General features: G+C 44.5%; 1 protein-coding gene across 7 annotated transcripts in view; it reads left to right on the forward strand.

Moving 5' to 3' along the window:
- LOC130417107 (alanine--glyoxylate aminotransferase-like) overlaps positions 1-8,077 on the forward strand; it is a 21,198-nt gene extending 13,121 nt beyond the window's left edge. For 5 of the 7 annotated variants that reach the window (XM_056742406.1, XM_056742408.1, XM_056742407.1 and 2 more), the window contains 10 exons: positions 4,737-4,929; positions 5,026-5,090; positions 5,180-5,280; positions 5,493-5,563; positions 5,641-5,725; positions 5,826-5,924; positions 6,052-6,121; positions 6,329-6,424; positions 6,522-6,650; positions 6,740-8,077. In XM_056742406.1, the coding sequence (XP_056598384.1) occupies positions 4,737-4,929; positions 5,026-5,090; positions 5,180-5,280; positions 5,493-5,563; positions 5,641-5,725; positions 5,826-5,924; positions 6,052-6,121; positions 6,329-6,424; positions 6,522-6,650; positions 6,740-6,847 (1,017 nt within the window). In that variant the 3' untranslated portion in view covers positions 6,848-8,077. Of the gene's footprint in view, positions 1-4,736; positions 4,930-5,025; positions 5,091-5,179; positions 5,281-5,492; positions 5,564-5,640; positions 5,726-5,825; positions 5,925-6,051; positions 6,122-6,328; positions 6,425-6,521; positions 6,651-6,739 lie in introns of those variants that run through there. The other 2 variants (XM_056742409.1, XM_056742412.1) reach the window with 2 other exon arrangements.
- The last annotated feature ends 14,136 nt before the right edge of the window (positions 8,078-22,213 follow it).

Below are 22,213 nucleotides of genomic sequence, written 5' to 3' on the forward strand. Positions count from 1 at the left end.
GGAACCGATGCCTGTCGATGTCGTCACCACTCGGGCGGGTATGTGTCTGGTATCCCTGTGCACGCAGGTGATCGGGAAGAAAGTCTGAGACTCACCCCAGGATAGGTGCCCTTCGACGCACGTTGCTCCAGGACCATCCTCCTGGAAAACTCGCTCCAACGCGTTCTGCTATGGTGGCAGCCGGGGGGGTTCCCTTTGAATAGCCAATGTTGAGCAAGGTGGGCAAGCTGGGGGGTTCTGGGTCCGGGCTGGGTGATCGGGCTGGTATTCCCAAGTGTGGAAGAGTTGGGCCGCATAGAGGCCCAAACCGGCTAGGATCTCCTTCTTCAGCTCGGTGTAGGAGTTGGCCACCACTGCGCATCCAGACCTCCGTCAGTCTTTGGAGGAGTTCATCCATGGGTAAGCGAGCGTCGGCCTAAAAGACCAACCAGTGAGAGAAAAACAACCAAACCCCCCCAAAAAAATAAATAAACAACCCCCTTTTGGATCGTGGTATCTGGTGCGTTTGTCGGTATCCTATGCCCCGCATTCTCTACCAGTAGCGGGGTGGAAGAATACAAAACAAGGATTCCAGAGGGTGGGTTTTATTAAATATAGGAGGTGAGCTAATGTTTGCAGTGATTCCTTCTCTCAGTGGTGGGAGGTGTGATGTCTGTGTCTGCCCCTGAGTCTGTGGGATTCTCGTCATGGGGGTGTTTGGTCACACACTGCTGTCTGGGGAAGAGAGAGAGCGTTAGCATGTCTTCCGTCAAAAGGCTTCTCACCTTCTTCTGACGCTCAGGCGGCTTATGAGACCGCCCGCTGATCGTCTGCAGCAGTGACCGATCGACCCGTGAGTGACGGCAGCTGTTCCTCGTCCATTTCCAGGGCAACACTGGTTGGAGCTTGGGACGCACGTCACAATACATATGTCATGAACGTGAGTTGAAATAAGGACAGAGGACCCAGGAGCAGACAGCGAGTAAGTTAACACAAGACTAAAGATAAAAACCTAGATTTTAAAGTTTGAGTACAAACTTTATGTTGGCTTGACAAAGCCTGTCCTGAATAGTTTGAAATTGTTTGAAAGGTTTTATTGTTCAACTTTTTCCAACATGATGGAAAAAAGAATGTGACCCCAGTGTGTAAAAACCGGGCTAAGTATGTTGTTAGCATGATTAGCATGTTCGCTTGCATAATTAGCATGTTGCTAGGATGATACTCCAAGCCATGAGTAAAATGAACCAACCCCCGTGTCTCTACAATGTTCTGATGCAGAGATATAGGTATTGCTAAATGGTTGCTAGAACAACCTGTTTGATTGCTATGGGCGCGGCTTAGCATTTTACAGATGATGATACTCTAAGCTATGAGTGAATCGAGCCAACTGCATGTCTTTACTATGTTCTGATGCAGAGATATACAGTAGGTATAGTAGGTATTGCTAAACGGTTGCTGTTTAGTTACTATAGGCGAGGCTTAACACCTGCCATTTGATGATACTCTAAGCTGTGAGTGAAACAAACCAACCCCTGTGTCTCTATGATGTTCTGATGCAGAGATATACAGTGGGGAAAATAAGTATTTGACACATCAGCATTTTTATCAGTAAGGGGATTTCTAAGTTGGCTATTGACACAAAATTTCCACCAGATGTAGCCATCAAACCAAATATTGAATTCATACAAAGAAATCAGAACATTTAAGTATACAAGTTCAGTCATAATAAATAAAGTGAAATGACACCTCTACGATGTTCTGATGTAGAAGTCTTGTTATATGGTTGCTAAGTTAACATGTTTTGTTGCTATGGGCGTGGCTTCGTAGCTTAAAGAATGTTATACATCTCCATAAAAGGGAAGGAAGGAGGCGGGAACCGGCAAACATTTAAACATTTAATATAAATAATAACAGCCCGCGGCCCCTCACGTCCGACCGCCGGCGAACAAAACATAAATACAAAACACTAGAACATAAATACATATACAAACACTTCGGGCCCGGACCTCGCTCCTCGATGGTCCGGTCGCTCGTTCCTTTTATATGCTCCCCATCTCCTACGTGATTCGAGCCCGGTGTGCGCACAGCTGGCGCTAATTCACAATTACTCACCGGACACGAACAACGGTCTCGCCCCGCCTACTCTACTGAAGTTTCAGGGATACTATTGTCTCTACGACACTGTGCTGCAAAGATATCCATCCGGACTTTTTATAATGGTAGTCTATAGGAGCGGTTGCTATAAATGGTTGCTATGGGCGTGGCTTCGTAACTTAATAATGTTTCTGGGATACTGATTGGTTGCCTGGGTAAAATGAGCCCACCCCCATGTCTTTAAGTGGTTGTACTGCAAAGATATTTAACACGGGACAGTTATAACGCCTTATATGGGCATATTTCCTCTTTCATTATAAGTATAGGGGGAATTTGGGGGGGCTCTTACACCCCAGGGGTGCAACTGACAGCCAATTGTGAGCCAGCCAGACTCTTCATATGTGGTAGTTACCACATATGAACCACATATTTACATACATACCACATATTTCGCAAGTTTCTACGAAATCCTTACTTTGAGATATGAGCCGTCAAAATTTGTCCCAATGTTAAGTCAACGGGAAATTTGGTGGTTTTGAGAGTCCAATTTTCGAAAACTAGAACCTCGATCAGTTTAAAAAGAAGTACCAACTCAAGTCAGACCAGGTTGAAGGTTTGTGGAAAGTTTGGTGGATGTAGCTTGAAAGCTTTAGGAGGAGTAGTAGTCAGAAATTTTGGGGACGACAATAATAATAATAATCTTAGATCAAAGAACAGTATGTTGGCTCTGTCAAGACAACATAATAAGCTTAGAACAAAGAACAGTATGTTGGCTCTGTCAAGCCAACATAATAATAATATTAATAATAATAATAAGCTTAGATCAAAGAACAGTATGTTGGCTCTGTCAAGCCAACATAATAAGCTTAGAACAAAGAACAGTATTTTGGCTCTGTCAAGCCAACATAATAATAATATTAATAATAATAATAAGCTTAGATCAAAGAACAGTATGTTGGCTCTGTCAAGCCAACATAATAAGCTTAGAACAAAGAACAGTATTTTGGCTCTGTCAAGCCAACATAATAATAATATTAATAAGCTTAGAACAAAGAACAATATGTTGGCTCTGTCAAGCCAAGTAATTCAAGAGGGGAACAGGTGTGGGGCATGAATTCATATTGAGCACTAATGAGGAAACAAGAGGGCAGGAACAAAGACGGGACCGGATGGAGAGTATGGCAAAGCGTAAGTGCCAAAAAAGTCTCTCTCCACATAAAACTAGATGTTCTGTCATGATTCTGCCACTAGATCAAGAAAAGCAAGACAAGATGGGGCAGAACCATAACATATATTATAAATAAGCCACGTCTCCTCACTAAGATAATAGTTTTTGTCTTTACCTTGCTCAAAGTCGCTCTCAGATTGGTCCTGAATTGCTCATAAACTAAGACTATTCTGTCCCAGATGCGTGTTGCATCTACACAAAACCAACAGATAGCTAACAGTAGTAAGAAAAGGTCAGACGCAGGTAGTAAGGTTGAGAGCTTTAATGTTATGTTCTTTACTCTCCCTTCTCTTTTTTGTAAAACTGAAACATACAGATATTACAAATGTCTCGTTATAGTATGTTCACAAATAGACATGAATAAGTTCACATGTCTTTTAATAATTATTTATTCCAGAATAATTATTTTAAACTCAATTTATGAATTACAAATATATATGTGCATTCATACGAACACTGAAAAAAGGTAATACCTTACACGCAAGGCCTTTCCAAGGCACAAACGTAAAGGAGGCAGAGAGCATCTCTCCCAACCACATGAATAGAATCCGTAAGGCTGTGGTTACTTCCTAGTTAACCTCTAACCCAAGAGTCAAATGACTGCCACTAAGAAATTAGCTCACAGTTATCAATGTACTTTTAGTTACACCAAACAGCCACAAGGTGGTGCTAAGGAATGATAAACGAATCTGTGACATGACGAAGACACCTATGTAGAAGCACTTAAGTTAAATTCTCAACTCAACTCAACTTTATTTATATAGCGCTTTTTACAATTTTCATTGTTACAAAGCAGCTGTACATGAGACACATTTAATACAAGTATGAATTCTAAAGCAGCCCCCCCGGCCAGGCAGATAGTGCAAAACAATATGCAAACGGTGGTGAGGAACCCAAAACTCCCATCGAGAAAAAAAACCTCAGGGGAACCCAGGCCCAACCAGGGGATTCCAGTTCCCCTCTGGCAAAAGCTGCTGCCTCTGCACAAGCTCAACAGTGCTTGCACAACAAGGCTTAGTAAAAATATAAAAATTAAGGATTAAAGATTATCATTAACAATCTAATAGCATTTGAAATGTTGTAGGAAAAACAAAGTTGTCGCGTCCTTTATCCAGCTCTATCCTCTTAGCACTTGTCAGGTCACCGCTTTCCATTCTCAGCTCTGCCATCAGGTCTGGGCATGAACTGCATCCTGCGGTAACCTTGGAACAGGAAATTAGAAGCTTTCTAAGAGGAGTCCAAGAAGCTTTACAAATACAAGCCCTGGTTACTATCATAAAAACCCTTTATCAGATACAAATTCCTATGGTTCACATCAGAGTCCTGATCACCCTGTCTGGGATTATTTTGACCAAATGACTGTACATTTTTACTTACAAAACCCACATCAGAGTAAACTACTTATCTAGTTTTCAGTTGTCTTTTTTTATTTCAGATAATGAATCATATCAAGAGTGGCATTCAGTATGCATTTCAGACTCGAAACAGAGTAACTCTGGCTGTGAGTGGACCAGGTCATGCTGCTATGGAGTGTGCCATCTTTAACTCACTTGAGCCTGGAGACAGTGTGCTCATTGCGGTCAATGGCATATGGGGGGAAAGGGCTGCGGAAATAGCTGAGAGGATAGGTACTGATTCTGCTTTTATAACAAGAATAAAGCCTGAAACTATAGTTATAAAGGTGATTCTGAACATCAATTAAAATCTTATATACTCCTGAACAGGTGCCAAGGTGAACACAATTGTCACCTCTGCTGGTGGCTACTTTAAAAATGAGGAAATTGAGAAGGTACTGTTATCATGACAGCATCACACAGTACATATTCCATTTACCAATTATATGCTCAACGTGTAAAAGGGTATATGCTGTTTTTATAGGCGATAGACAAATATAGACCTATGGTGTTTTTTCTCACCCATGGGGAATCATCCACGGGAGTGGTCCACCCAATAGATGGCATAGGTGACATTTGCCACAAGTGAGAAATCGCTTTGAGCATTGATTTCAATGGATGCCAGATTAAGAAAAAAACATTTTGAATGTACTGTATTGTCTGTGTTTTACTGGTGTTACCACCTAACATCCTTAACATCCATAAAGCCTTTTGACCATTCTTAATATTTATAAAATATTAAAAATGTACAATGCAAACAAATTGTAAATTGTTTTTTAACCTTATCTTTCACTCAGGAACAACTGTTTGTTTCTGGTTGACTCTGTAGCTTCATTGGGAGGTGCTCCAATCTACATGGATAAACAAGGTATTAGCACATTATGTGCTCTGTGAAACTATCAGTGGCATGGAATCTGTGATTTTAATCTACAAATATATCTTAAGGTATTGACATTATGTATACCGGCTCTCAGAAGGTCCTTAATGCCCCCCCAGGAACAGCGCCAATATCTTTTAGTGAGAGAGCCTGGTAAGACAAAACAGCTAAAAACATCAGTAATGCCAGATTTTATTTAACTAGCTATGTGGTATCTCAGTTGTATAGATTTTACTTTTATTTTGCAAAACAGCAAGAAATTATCTAACAGGAAAACAAAGCCCATTTCGTTCTTTTTGGACATGAACTGGCTGGCAAATTATTGGGGTTGTGATGACAAGACTGTACGTGCGTAAGGACCTTTTATCACATTTACCAACTGCAGATGTGAAATGAAAATCAAACATCAAAGACTTAATAGTAATATGAATAATTCATTTAAATTCATATTAAGGTAAAAAACACGATTGTTTCTGCAGCTATCATCACACTGGGCCTGTCTCTGCTTTTTATAGTCTACGGGAAAGTCTGGCAATTCTTGCAGAAACTGTAAGAGCATTTACATATTAATAACATATAACATACATTTTATACATATTACATATGTACAATGTTTTTAAATATCTTCCAAACCATAAATCAATACAGCTTATATTGTATCACAAGGTCAGTACTGACCAAAACCAATAACAAATTACCTCAAATAAAAGCAGAAAGAGATGCCGTTATTGTTTTGTCATATCTTCTGTTTTAAAGGGTCTTGATAACTTATGGAAACAACACAAAGAAGTTGCAGAATACTTCCACAAAGGGCTAAAGGAGATGGGCCTGAAACTGTTTGTGCAGGACAAGGTTAGAACAATAGAAAGATCACAAACATTCCTATAAATAGCAAATCACGTGACTGTCACTATTATTGCCCGCCCTGAAAACCTGTTATGTCCATTAGAAACTAAGACTTCCTACAGTGACCACAATAGTAGCTCCACCAGGATATGACTGGCGTGAAATCACAGGGTACATTATGAAGACCTATAACATTGAAATCTCTGGGGGTCTGGGGCCATCAGCTGGCGTGGTAAGAAATGACCGTGTGCCTGAAGAGCATGGCATGTTACTGAAACTAATGGGTTGGTGATTCTTTCATTTTCTCATGTTGTTTCACAGGTTTTGCGTGTGGGACTGATGGGATGTAACAGCAGCAAGACCAATGTGGACAAGGTGTTAGAGGCTTTGGCCGATGCCCTTAAACACTGCCACAAGAGCAGAGTATGACAATGACTGGACATCAAATTTCTAAACCATTTTCTCAACCTCAGTGCTGTTTCACATGAATGTTGACGAATTATGTAAAAAGGAAAGTCGTATGATCAACTTTCCTAGGACACAGTATCAATGTGAGAGATAAAAAGAAGTCAAACCTATTTCCTCTTCACCGTAACCATGGATGTAACCACAAATACAATTAAAATTATATGAACGGAAGCTCCTTAACATATGAACATTATTTGAAGTGATGAAATTAGAGTTCAGTTGTCCAATTGTAACTAGCCAAGACAGGTTTTGAAATAATTTTGTACAGATAACAAAACTGACAAATCACATTTTGATCGAAAAACTTTGGCTGGCACAACGCCCACTATTCCATTTTTGTTGTTTACCAGAACTTCACATAGTAAAATACACTTGAATGTGTGCACACTTTGTGCACTGTATGATTTACTGTAACAAATAGTTATGCAGTGCAAGTTTAGTTCACCTTTTTAGTTTTAAAACACTGATTCACGTTTAATGAAACAATCCCCGTTTAATGAAACAATCCTTTTTTGATTCCCCAAAAAGGCTTTGAATATTTAATGTTTCAGTTTTGTAACCCAAACTTATATTGTTTGTAAACCTCCATTTATTTAGCACTTGATAATTGTCACCACTCTTACTGGATATAAGACAAGCCACACCACAAATACCCTGTAACAGTTTATTGTATGTCCTCAGGAAATAATGGAGATAATCCACAGGTAAACGTTTTATGTACGGCCGGCGGGGATTGTTTCATTAAACGGCCCTAAACAGTTTTTCCAGCCATTTTTAACAATTGTGCTAAAAAACTACGGATGCAATACTATTCAAGTCGTACTTCCACGTCTTACACGGCAAAGAGATTTGAAGCCGCCATTTTACTTCCGGGTCTGTGAGAATTTAGGTTTTTCCTGTGTCCCACATATTATGTGAAATGTATTTCAATGATCATTGTTCACAAATTATGTCTAATCTAACTTGAGTTTAAGTGCTGACCAAGCTACCAGAATGTTCAGAACATCGTGCTGCCTTTTGCAAAAAATATTAATAGAGGTATTTCTAAGAATTTCTAAGAACAAGGAACTAACTCACTTGAATAATATTAATACAGTTCTGGTATGTTTCCATGACATATTTACTTCCGCTTTTATGAATATAATTATTGGACCTATATTCAATAAATTTAGAAACTCAGGTTAAACTGCACTTCTGTGTCTGTGTCATTCTTGGTTCCCAGGCCTGCAACTTTGTCTGTTCCATCGACTAGACTCTTTAACCTTCTACCTAGGCATAAAGTAATAATCTTGCAGTTGGGGGCTCAGTCCGTGAAAGGGGGAAGACCTCTTTGAACCAAAAGACCAAAGCATACCTGAGGCAGGCGCACTGACGATCGGATACAGACCTACATTAAAAGGGGTAAGTGTTCTTAATATTTCTTGTTCTGAAGAAATATAACGCTTACCCTGTAGGATTGTGAGTGATTAATATTTCGTACGGACGAAATAGGTTTTTTTCAACTCATTATTAGTGGGATTTTATGTCCCATTGTTGTGGCAGTGCGGCTGGCAAAAGTAATTGGTTAAACAATTATTAATGCACAAATGAATTTGATATACAGTCCTGATCACAATGTATTTTTGGGATCGTGGTGCAGCTTTCTCATATGATCGATCAAAGGTAAGTTTTTTTACAACTCCCGCTTGTGTTTAGCAATACAAGTCTGATGATTTTAGCACAAGAGTCGTTTTAGTGTCAAAAACTCTGGTAAGCAAACAATGAGATATCCATACGGTAAAAAATATGTATTTTTAAATTCATTTCAAAATATACAAAAAATGGGCAAAAATGTATTTGTTAAATATATATTTAAACAAATGTATTTCCCCGCAATATAATTTTGAATATTTTGAAATATATTTAAAATATGTATTTATATTTTCAAAGCATTCATTAAATATACTTTGCTCTCCATATTATTTCAAAGCAAGAAAATATATTTGCATGTGACATTTAAAGAACAAACTTTATTTGTTGTATAACACCTGTAACCATATAGCACATGCAATGTTTAAAAAAATTACAACATTACAAGATTTATTTGGAAATTACAATTTTTTTTTCAAGCAGTCTCAATTTCCCCAATTTAGAATTAACTGCAATCCCCAAAGCTCCTTTACATACATTTGGAAATCTCTTCTTTACTGCGACTGCAAGACATAAAAATCACTTTGAATATAACAGAATTTATTAATGTATAGTATGGTATATACTTTATATACAGTGAGGAAAATAAGTATTTGAACACCCTGCTATTTTGCATGTTCTCCCACTTAGAAATCATGGAGGTGTCTGAAATTGTCATCGTAGGTGCATGTCCACTGTGAGAGACATAATCTAAAAAAAAATCCAGAAATCACCATGTATGATTTTTTTAAACTATTTATTTGTATGATACAGCTGCAAATAAGTATTTGAACACCTGAGAAAATCAATTTTAATATTTGGTAGAGTAGCCTTTGTTTGCAAATACAGAGGTCAAACGTTTCCTGTAGTTTTTCACCAGGTTTGCACACACTGCAGGAGGGACTTTGGCCCAGTCCTCCACACAGATCTTCTCGAGATCAGTCAGGTTTCTAGCCTGTCGCTGAGAAACAAGGAGTTTGAGCTCCCTCCAAAGATTCTCTATTGGGTTTAGGTCTGGAGACTGGCTAGGCCACGCCAGAACCTTGATATGCTTCTTACAGAGCCACTTCTTGGTTATCCTGGCTGTGTGCTTCGGGTAATTGTCATGTTGGAAGACTCAGCCTCGACCCATCTTCAATGCTCTAACTGAGGGAAGGAGGTTGTTCCCCAAAATCTCGCAATACATGGCCCCGGTCATCCTCTCCTTAATACTGTGCAGTTGCCCTGTCCCATGTGCAGAAAAACACCCCCAAAGCATGATGCTACCAGCCCCATGCTTCACAGTAGGGATGGTGTTCTTGTGATGGTACTCATCATTTGTTTAGTGGAATTATGACCAAAAAGTTATATTTTGGTCTCATCTGACCACATGACTTTCTCCCATGACTCCTCTGGATCATCCAAATGGTCATTGGCAAACTGAAGACGGGCCTGGACATGTGCTGGTTTAAGCAGGGGAACCTTCCGTGACATGCATGATTTCAAGCCATGACGTCTTAGTGTATTACCAACAGTAACCTTGGAAACGGTGGTCCCAGCTCTTTTCAGGTCATTGACCAGCTCCTTTCGTGTAAGTCTGGGCTGATTTCTCACCTTTCTTAGGATCATTGAGACCCCACGAGGTGAGATCTTGCATGGAGCCCCAGTCCCAATCATATGTGACGAGTCACCCCTGGCGCAATCAGCGTCGCCCCAGAGACGGAGACAATCAAGGCGGCACAGCTGCCATTCATTAGCAGCTCAAGGCAATCATCGGTGGCTACAAAAGCCGCTAGCCAGCAGAAGAAGGTGAGCAACGTCTCCCTCAGATTCGGATGCAACTGAGCCGTGTACTCCTTTTGTCTTGCAGGATCCGACGCGTAACGACCGGCAGCACCGTAGGCACTAGAACCCGGAAGTGACCGGAACCCCAGAAGATAGCTTCTCAACGCCTCGGGAAGAGGACAGAGTACCGACCGAGACAGTTATACAAGCCGTGACGAGGCAACTCTACAAAGACCGTCTACTGTTTGCTTACATTATTCCCAAATAAAATACCCTTCGGGGACGGAATTCTGTACTCTTGTGTATGTGTCGTTGCTTCACCTGTCACAACTGGTGGAGAATGCGGGCATATTAATGAAGTTACGACACATACACAGTCAATAAACTGTCATAAATCAACTTGCAGGAACCCTATTTGCTCTCTCTCTCTCTCTCTGGTGCTTATCGACTGGGCTGTCATGGAAGAGATTGTTCGCCGGCTGGCTGAAGTGGTGGTGCGGCAGCAACGCTTCTCAGAGCAGTTGGCCCAGCGACAAGAAAGCACCGACCAGGCGTTAGGATTATTGAGAGAGACCGCGGCATCCCGGGCCCCCAAACAAGATGTAAGAACTACAGCGTCCCACGTGCTGACGAAGATCACCTCCCAGGATGATATTGAGGCCTACCTCCACACGTTCGAGGTCATCGCTACGAGAGAGGTGTGGGACAAAGCCGAGTGGGCAAGGATCCTGGCCCCTTTCCTGACCGGTGAAGCTCAAAGAGCCTACTTCGCTCTGCAACCCCCAGCCAGTGAGAATTACGACATCCTTAAACAGGAGATTCTTGCCCGGATAGGGTTATCCCCAATCAGTGCGGTCCAACGTTTTCAGCAATGGTCCTATGATGACCAGATACCTGTAAGAACCCAAGCCGCCCAACTAACTCGACTGGGACATTTGTGGCTGTTGATCGGGGAACCCTCAGCCACCCAGGTAGCCGAGCGTGTAGTGGTGGACCGTTTACTACGGTCCCTTCCCCGACGATTTCGGACGGCAGTCAGCATGTGGGGCCCCACTACCATCCGGGAAGTCGTAGAGGCAGTTGAGCTGGCAGAGACCTCAGCAGCCCGGGATGCAGGAGAGAGAGCGATAGGTGTCTCCCGAAGGGTCAACCCAGGATGGCGAGCTGCGGATGGCAGCTCGAAGCCAGTATTCAGACCTGGAATGTCAACCCCCCCAGATGAGCCCATGCCCACAGAACCAGGAAGCCCCGGACCACCCGCTTGGCTGGCAGGCTGCACATTGCACCAGGCCGTGCCATCTACTGCTCCCAGGCGAACCGTGCGAGTAGATGGTCGCCCCGTGACGGCCACCTTGGATTCCGGCAGTTCTATTACCCTGGTCCAACCCGGGGTGGTTCGACCTCGCCTGGGAGGTAAGTCCTCCATCCCAATCACCTGTGTCCATGGGGATACCCGCAACGTGCCAGCTCGACAGGTAACTGTGGCCGCAGGCCCGGGGTCGTGGACACTGGAGATCGGGATTGTGGATGACCTCCCGGTGCCGATGCTGCTGGGACGAGATTGGCCTGGATTCGACCTGCTATTAACAAACACTGTGCAGACAGCCAACCGTGGGAGTCGACTTCGGAGGTCCAGGCCCCAGAGAGAACGGAAGCCGCGTCCAGTCTTGATGGCAAGGGAAAGTGAACCAGAGGGTGAGTGCACCAACACTAACGTGTTTGCTGATATCTTTCAGCAGGTAACGGGAGGTGGCTCGTTTGGACAGGAACAACGGGAGGACCCCCGGTTGCGTAACTGCTGGAACCAAGTCAGTTGTTGACGGGAAGGACCGCCAGCCGTTGCCGCATCCCCTCCCATACTTCGTAATCCAGCAAGGTCTGTTATACTGCGCCGCCTTACGACATGGGGAGGAAAAGCTGTTACTGGTCGTACCCAAGACCAAGACCGAGATGGTTCTGGAGTTGGCACATACCCACCCCATGGCCGGACATCTGGCGGCCGCAAATACCGCACAAAGAATCAGGGACAGGTTCCACTGGCCAGGTCTAGAAGCGGAAGTCAAGAGGTTCTGTCAGGAGTGCCCAACCTGCCAAAAGAAAGCACCCCAGCGTCCTCCCCCAGTCCACTCGTTCCACTCCCGGTAATTGAGGTGCCCTTCGAGCGCATAGGGATGGACCTGGTAGGACCGCTGCCGAAGTCTGCCCGTGGACACGAGTACATCTTGGTTATCGTGGATTACGCCACTCGATACCCAGAAGCCCTACCCCTAGGGAAAGCCACGGCCAAGGCAATAGCCAAGGAACTTTTCCTACTTTTCAGCCGCGTGGGTATCCCCGTGGAAATCCTGACTGACCAGGGAACTCCATTCATGTCCCGGCTGATGGCGGACCTCTGCCACCTACTAAAGGTGAAACAACTGAGAACGTCAGTATATCATCCCAAAACGGACGGATTGGTCGAGCGGTTCAATCAGACCTTAAAGAGGATGCTTCGACGAGTGGTGGCAGAGGATGGGCGCGACTGGGACCTTCTCCTGCCATATGTCCTCTTTGGAATTCGGGAAGTACCCCAGGCATCCACAGGGTTTACACCTTTTGAACTTCTCTTCGGTCGTCAGCCCCGCGGGCTGTTGGATGTCGCCCGAGACGCCTGGGAACAGCAACCAGCACCTCATCGCAGTGTAATCGAACACATTCAACAAATGCGGTCCCGAATAGAGAAAGTGATGCCTATGGTCAAAGAACACCTTGTCGAGGCCCAGCGCACCCAGCAAAGGTGGTATAACCGGCCTACCCAACCCAGGGAGCTACAGCCCGGTGACCGAGTGTTGGTACTGACCCCTACCACCACATCAAAGTTTTTAGCGTCCTGGAAGGGACCGTACACAGTCGTGGAAAAGGTAGGGCCGGTGAATTACCACCTCCGCCAGCCGGGACGACGACGGGAGGAACAGCTGTACCACATTAATCTGTTGAAAAAATGGGTCGCCTCCCCAGCACAGATGGCGGCCTTCGCCACGACCGAACAACCGGTAGTCCAGATGGGGGAACAGCTGTCCCTCGTCCAGAAGAAAGACCTCCATTCCCTGGTCAGTCAGTTCAAAGACGTCTTCTCAGAAAAACCCGGGCAGACTCTGATAATCCAGCACGAGATTCGTACCCCTCCAGGGGTCATCGTGAGACAGCGGCCCTACCGGGTACCAGAGGCTCTTCGACTGGCTATAGAAGAGGAGATCAAGCGGATGAAAGAGCTGGGAGTGATAGAGCCATCCCACAGCCCATGGTCCAGTCCCATTGTAATGGTCCCGAAACCTGACGGCACTCTCTGCTTCTATAATGACTTTCGTCGGCTCAATGAAGCTTCCACATTCGATGGATACCCGATGCCCCGAGTGGATGAACTCCTGGACCGGCTAGGAAAGGTAAGTTTCATCACCACTCTCGATCTTACAAAGGGATATTGGCAGGTGCCCCTCGCTCCGGACACCAAGGAAAAGACAGCCTTTAGCACTCCGTCCGGGCACTGGCAGTACACAGTTCTCCCCTTCGGGCTACATGGGGCACCTGCCATGTTCCAACGGATGATGGACATCTTACTCCGGCCCCATCAAGCCTATGCCGCAGCTTATATAGACGACCTCGTTATCCACTCGGGGACCTGGGATAGCCACCTGTTCAGACTGCGGAGAGTGCTGATGGACCTCAGGAAGGCAGGCCTAATGGCGAACCCCAAGAAGTGCCATCTAGGACTCGCCGAGGCCCAGTAGCTGGGGTACAGGGTCGGAGGAGGAGTGATATATGCCTTCCTGGGGCTAGCGGGATATTACCGGTGCTTTATCCCCAATTTTTCATCCATAGCCAGTCCCCTGACCGACCTGACCAGGAAGGGGCAGCCAGAGAAGGTGAAGTGGACCCCAGAAACAGAACAGGCCTTTCAGTCCCTGAAGGAGGCCCTCACCTCCTCTCCGATCCTGTATGCCCGGACTTCGGCTGCCCCTTCATCCTCCAGACAGACGCATCAGACACAGGACTGGGAGCAGTACTGTCCCAGATAAAAGATGGAGCAGAACACCCCGTGGTGTACATAAGCCGAAAGCTCACCTCAGCGGAAACATGGTACGCCACGGTGGAAAGGGAGGCCCTGGCCATAAAGTGGGCAGTCCTGGAGCTAAGGTACTATCTCCTAGGACGCAGCTTCACCCTGATGAGAGACCATGCACCATTACAGTGGATGAGCAGAGCCAAGGACACCAATGCCAGGGTGACGAGGTGGTTCCTAACGCTCCAGGACTACCACTTCACCGTGAAACATCGGGCTGGGTCCTCCCATGGAAACGCGGATGGTCTGTCGAGGATGTGGTCAGGATGGACATCTCAGTCAGGTGACACAAAACCCCCCCAACATCCATCTCCGTCTCCCCACAGGACTAGGTCGACACTTTGGGGGGGGGAGTGTGACGAGTCACCCCTGGCGCAATCAGCGTCGCCCCGGAGACGGAGACAATCAAGGCGGCACAGCTGCCGTTCATTAGAAGCTCAAGGCAATCATCGGTGGCTACAAAAGCCGGTAGCTAGCATAAGAAGGTGAGCAACGTCTCCCTCAGATTCGGATGCAACTGAGCCGTGATCTCCTTTTGTCTTGCAGGATCCGACGCGTAACGACCGGCAGCACCGTAGGGACTAGAACCCGGAAGTGACCGGAAGCTACTCAACGCCTCGGGAAGAGGACAGAGTACCGACCGAGACAGTTATACAAGCCGTGACGAGGCAACTCTACAAAGACCGTCTATTGTTTGCTTACATTATTCCCAAATAAAATATCCTTCGGGGACGGAATTCTGTACTCTTGTGTATGTGTCGTTGCTTCACCCGTCACACGTATATATGATGTTTAACGAACAAAGTTTGGGAGGAGCAGAAGCATAAAAAGCCGACTAGACTATAATCAGCAATCTCCGTATATACACAATCAGCCCTACCGATCTCGCTAATAAATAGGGAAACCATTTTACCTGCTCTATCTTTTAAGATTAAACATCAACATGTAGTTCGACGCTATGTCCGAGAACCCCGTCATCGATGATTTATCTGCAAACTGCAATCCCATCGTTCCAGCTCAGGATCGGACTCATTAATTGATTCCCCGGCTTCATCACGGGGCTGCCAGCTCCGACGTTCCGCACCTGCAACTCTTCCCTCTCGCCATAGGCCAGCTTGAACCTCCGGCCAACGCCTCGCCAGCAGTTAAAACTGCGGGCCACCCTCAAAACATTAGCTCGCCATCACCTGGAGCTCCAGTGCTTTCTCACCCATTCCCCGTCCCTGGCTCTTGGCCCCAGGCGCCGTTTCTTGGCCATATCCCTGCCACCTTAGAAGCCGCTGATAGCGCGAGCATGACTCCGCCAGCCACTCAGGTGGCTGCCATCCCCTCCCTTTTCTCTCTTCCGCAGAGCCGATGGAACTTCTCATTGGCCACGGTGACAGCATTGCCAGTGCCGATTAATGCACCAGACTTGGAACTGCCTCCGGTTTCAGGGAACATCAGATCTCAGATCTTGACAGCAGCGGACACAGACCTTTATTTTCTCCGCTCACCTTTATCACCCCCGTCAACCGAGCGGCAGATCACTTACAGCGATCTATCGCTCACGTTAAAAAAATCAGTCACCCGACCACACCCGCATGCTGTCTTTCCTGAATTTACCGTCGCTTTTCCCGCTACATTGATTTGATCTGCACTGCGTTCCCTCGTGCCACCTCACCATCGTGGCAGAGCTCGCTCTCTCCAATGGGGTCGAGCATTTTTATACGTCACAAACTATTTTCTGCCAAATGTGCCATTCGTGTGGCTCAGTGGAACCAGTGCCCCTACTGGGGAGCACTGGACACTGAGCTGAATAACAGGGTTTTCCTTGGCGTCTGCAATATTTCCTGTGCTGTATGTTGCGTTGTCGCTTCCTGCATGTGTGCTCATTTTGCCAAGCACACACGCTCAAATTGTGTGCCCAATGTCTCAAACTCAGAATGAAAATCAAAAAAATTACCTCTCAAATCCTCTGAACGTTTCTTGCTTGTCTTTCGAATTTTCTTTGCACCCTGACATTCAGTTCCCTGACCATCTTCTGACCTGTCTCTCGAACGGCTTCGACCCGGCGTTATCAGTCTTGCATCATGCAGCTTAATTTGCCCTTACCTCCAGTATGCGTTCCCAGAACCATAGTCAGTCGATCTCCTCATAAAAAGGAGATCAACGCTAATTTCATTATCGGCCCCTTCGACGCTCCCCCTTTTACTGCATTTCGCATCAGCCCCAATGGCGTAGCGACTTTCTGGCAAAAGCGCCTAATATTCGATCTCTCGTCACCACACGGCTCTGCCTTTCCTAGCATTAATAGCCTCATTCCGATGGAGGAATTTTCCTTGCACTATCATAACATCGATCAAGTCGTCACTTTAATTAAACATGCCGGTCATGGTGCTTGGCTATCCAAAGGCGACATCACATCCACATTTAAAGTCATTTAAAGCCAATCCACCCAGACTTCTGGGACCTTTTCGGCATTCAATGGCGCAATAAATTTTACTTTTCTGTCAATTCAATTCAAGTTTGTTTATATAGAGCTTTTCACAATGTGCATTGTTCCAAATCACCAAACAGGAAAACCAGAAAAACACAAAGGTAAAACACAGCACAGTACATGGTGTTTATAGAACAAGCAAGATCATTCTAATAAATAATATCTAATTAATAAATAAATGCAATCTCCTGGTTTGCAAGCCAACACTGCCCTGCTGTGGCGAGGAACCCAAACTCCTATGATTAATTAATGGAGAAAAAAAACTTGGGAGAAAACAGGCTCAGCCGGGAGGGCCAGATTCCCTCTGACGTGTCATAGCTGCACTCAGTGACCCCGACCAAAAGCCACTGAGCAAATATCCTCGAGGAAGAGGGAGAGCCCACCATCTGCGACCCAGAAAGTCCCACTCGATACAAACCGAGCATGTCCAACCCGGTCCCACTCCACAATCGACACCAGAAAACAGAGGAACAACCAGGGAAAATAGTAATGGCATGTTGTAACTTTTATCCTCAGTTGTCCAACTTCGACCACAAAACAAGACCAAACCAGACCCACACAGCCCCAACAATAAAATGACCACAACCAACGAGCCCCCCCACTCCCCAAAAACACCCAACCAGCAACCTCCAATCAGGGCCACTGAATGCAGCTGTAGCTTCGAACTGCTGACATGTGACATAAGCTTAGCATTAAATACCAAGTATTGTAACTTCAGCATTAATGTGACAAGTAGTCTGTCTTTGCTCTTGGTTGGGGATGGAATGGTCTGAGCTGGGATGGTCAGATGGTCATATTTCTCTTGGGTGGCGGTGGAATTGCCTTCGATGGAGCTGGATTGGTCAGTCACTCCGCAGCTGTAGCTGGCGTAATCTGTAGTTGGAGATGGGCATACAGTATGTCGATCATCTGGACCTGGCGGAATTTCTACCTACCTCGGAATGGGCATCCCGAGGCGGAGGCAGAAAGAGAATAATTAGCGTAGCTGCTGTTCATTAACTATGCATTAAGTGAAAGCTTGGCTGAAAAGATGTTTCTTAAATCTAGATTTAAAATCGGGAAAGTGTGTCTGACCCTGGAATAGTATCGGGAAGGCTATTCCAGAGTTTAGGTGCAACGTATGTGAAAGCCCGACCCCCTTCGGTGGAATTAGTTATTCTAGGTGTTATAAAAGGTCCTGAGCTTTGAGATCTTAGAGAGTGTGATGGGTTGTAATGTGATAGAAGCTCTGTTAAGTAGGTAGGGGCTAAATCGTTTAATGCTTTGTAAGTAATTAAAAGAATCTTACAATCAATACGATACTTAATGGGTAGCCAGTGAAGCGATGATACAACTGGGGTTGTGTGATCGAATTTTATTGACCTGGTTAGAACTCTGGCAGCTGCATTCTGAACTAACTGTAGTTTGTTTATTGAAGATACAGGACAACCGCTAAGTAGAGCATTAAAATAGTCAAGTCTTGAGGTCACAAATGCGTGAATAAGCTTTTCTGTGTCAGCAACACATAAAATATTTTGTAATTTGGCAACATTTCTAACGTGGAAGAAGGTCGTTTTTGTGATATTTGAGATGTGATTTTTAAATGACAGGAACACCCATGAAGTCATCACAAACCACATCTCCTTAGGAGCCCTCATCCTCTTGTCTTTACCCGAACGCAGGCCAACGCCTCCGCAGCACTCAGCATTGTGTTTGGGGGGTATGCGTACTCCGGCGCCTGTCCCACTTTCTCGCTTTATGGGGGTGTGCACTGGGCTCAGACCAGTTCAGAACTCGGCGCACTCGCCCTGACCAAGGTGGAGTGTTTCGGGTTCGATAGATCTGGCGAGCTCGGAGCCCGCTTCCCGGACAGCACGCCAAATACGCATAACCTTCATAACCAAGTATCATTATTATCCCTATCAACATCACTGTTATCTGCGCAGGTGAACTCGTGAAATATATATATATATATATATATATATATATATATGATCATAAACAAGTTTTTTACAGTAAGGAAATCTGTGATTTGTGATTTTTTTTATTGGTTTTCACCAAAATGGGGCCATTCAAAACTTGTGTAAGTTCCTACTTCAGGAAACTGTCTTCTAATGGCTGACACAACACATGAAGGCTTTGGCTTCCTAATGTGCCTGCCCAGAATGCCGTAGGCCCAGCGGACAACTTACCTGTATGCTGCAGATAGGGACAAAATATAAATATTGATCATCTTATGGCATCAAATAGTGTGACATAGGTGTTGTGTTCATATGTGCATGTTGACCTGTAGGTGGCAGTAGAGGTTGCTTCTATGGGTATGTGGGGATAGGAGACTGAGAGTGAGAAGTGTTACACCAGCAACTACATGCGCTATACTATTCTGCTACTTTCTTTGTTTTAAATAAAGTATTCTTTATGTCCATACGCCTCCTTATTGTTACGTAGTAAGGACATAACAAATTGCCGAAAAGGATTTTTTTTGTGATGAGGATGGCTTCTGTTTCTTTGTTTCCCACGCCGTTTTTGCCATGTCCTGGAGATCCAGCTATCCCTTTCGACACGTGGCTCCGGATGTTCCAGAATTATTTACTGGTGGTTAATGCTTCTGGAGATGGATGGCCGGTTGCACGCAGGTGAGCATTGCTTCTACATTGTGTGGGGACTGAAGGCCAGCGATTGTTTTATACTTTGCCGAATCTAGGGGATTCTATGGAAGATACGATTGCGGCATTGAAACTTCACTTTACTCCTGAAGGGTTTTATATATTTTATGTGGGTTCTATATGTTTTATCTAAGGGTTTATATCAATTACATTTTCTGTGTGTGTTTTTATATGATTATTACTTATTACTGCTTACCTTATATAACATTACATTATTTTACTGTGTTGAGTGGGGCCTCAGAGTTAAGAGAGAATATTAGAGGGCAAAGAGGTATTTTCAACAGGATGTGGGGGTTGAGTATGTGTGGGCAGCATTCCATGCAGGGGAGAAGATAAGAGATGTGTTCTGCACATCCAAACACACATACCCTAATAGTGCGGGGTCCTAAGTTTATGTGGAGGCAGGTGGGGGAAGTATTTTGTGTTGCAGATAGTAAAAGAAGAAGGACGTAGTCTACGAAAATATGAGATGAAGCATCACTCCATTGGACACAAAGAAAGTAGCAGAGGTCAAGGCGCTCAGGGGTTGGCCACTGTCCGAAGCAAGCTTGAAGACACACCCACACATACACATATAAAATTGTTGTAAACCACTGAGGCGGGGCTGACTCTCTCTGTAGTCTGAGGAAGCCCGGCGTGCTGTTTCTGATCAATAAACTTCAACATTTGTTAGAGTTATTTGAGCTGCCTTCCTCTTCAATTTTTGACCACGCAGGACAGAAAAGTCCATCAGATGGTGACCCCGAGTATCGTGATTGGAGAAAAAAGGCAGTAAGGATAGTCGTAGAATTCGGCAAGGACCGAAAATTCGGAACGGAACGATTTTGGGTTCAACATACGGTCGACCAAAATAAAAAGGTAAGCAGAAACCTGTTTAAACGAACTTCTGCATATTGGACACTCTAAATTTCATGTGTTGAATTTGATATGTATTCCGTTCCATTTAATAGATAGTGTTGATATCTGTTGATCAGAATAAATAAAAGACTGTGGATGAAAGGCCCACAGATGACCGTAGGTTATAGTCTTACGGCACATTAAATTTAGAAGACTGTGGATGAAAGGCCCACAGCTGACCGTAGGTTATAGTCTTACGGCACATTAAATTTAGAAGACTGTGGATGAAAGGCCCACAGCTGACCGTAGGTTATAGTCTTACGGCACATTCAAATAAAGCAGTGGATTCGAGTCCTACTATAAAGCAGTGGGTTCGAGTCCTACTATAAAGCAGTGGGTTCGAGTCCTACTATAAAGCAGTGGGTTCGAGTCCTACTATAAAGCAGTGGGTTCGAGTCCTACTTTAAAGCAGTGGGTTAAAGTCCTACTTTAGAGCGTGGGGTTAGAGTCCCTACACACATTTGAAATTTATGTGTAATTTATGTGTATGAAATTGCGTGTTGGAAATTACGGAAAATTGGAAATAATATTTTGTTTAGAATAATTGATAGAAAACAGATAATAATAAAATAATTGATAACTGTATAATTAAGAGAATTGAATAACTTTAAAAAAATGGAGGGAGAATTTGATAGAGAATGTGATGAATATGGGTGTTTGCTAGTGGAAAGCTAATGGGGACATGTGGTAAATATGGTGTTAGCCCAGACCGTGGTTAAAAATCAGAAAAAGGAAAGGAAAATTTGGGAATGGAAATGGAGTCAGATGTGTATTGAAAACGGATGGCTAGATCCGGAAAAAATGTTGGTTAGATGAGCGCCAAACGTTAGAGAAATGTTGATGAAGAAATAAAAATATATATAAAGTGGTTAAAAAAGAATAAACATAAAAATAAAGAAGTTAAAATGAAGCAAGAATTAAGACTATGGACATGCATTGTGCTTAAGGCCACTGCTCTGAGTCCGGTTAAAAGAGAGGGGGGAGAAAATGTGCAGACAAAGAAGTCAGGGAGTCAGGGAACAAACAGCATATTACCCACCCCCAAAACTATATCAAGACTTGCAACTATAGACAAAACCACAACCGTATGATGCAAAACTGCAGCAAGTTATGGTAAAATTAAACCAAGGAAACGTAGTAAAGAATTGCCTGACACAATGTTTGATATAAATGAAATAAGACAGCAATTACACCAACTAACAAGATTAGTCAGTGGAACAGCACAACAGTTAGCCACCGAGGGAGAAGAACAGGGAGAACAAATTCCACAAGGGGAGGGGGAAGAGGAGTGTGGACAGTTAATAAATCACCACACACCCCCTGTTTCATTGCATAGCAGACAGAGTTTAGATAGTGCTGAAGGAACAATTGCAAAGTGAAGAGAATGAATCTCACTCTGAAACTGAAATTGGCTTAAATCTGTGCACAGACAAAACTGACCTGGTTATCTGAAATCCCTCCAGCATTAATGTCTGTACATTCTTCTGTTAACAGAATTTCAGGCTTTACATCATTTAAATTGCTTACAGGTAGATCTTTTCCAGGACCAAGCACACCGCTGAGACCAGACACCATCAAACCGTTGTCACATTGTGCATATTTTGACAAAATAACTGCTCTGATCTAACACTTTTCCCAGAAAGTCACACCAGGACCTGAACCAGAACCTGTTACACGACCAATGGAGTGGGTACGACTGAAGACCTTCCACAGGAGGTGGAGCGAACCACGGTGGTCAACACATTGCGTGTCACCTCCCGAACATCGCATTGTGT

This window comes from Triplophysa dalaica, unplaced genomic scaffold, assembly GCF_015846415.1.
Source record: "Triplophysa dalaica isolate WHDGS20190420 unplaced genomic scaffold, ASM1584641v1 Contig15, whole genome shotgun sequence".
Taxonomy (NCBI): domain Eukaryota; kingdom Metazoa; phylum Chordata; class Actinopteri; order Cypriniformes; family Nemacheilidae; genus Triplophysa; species Triplophysa dalaica.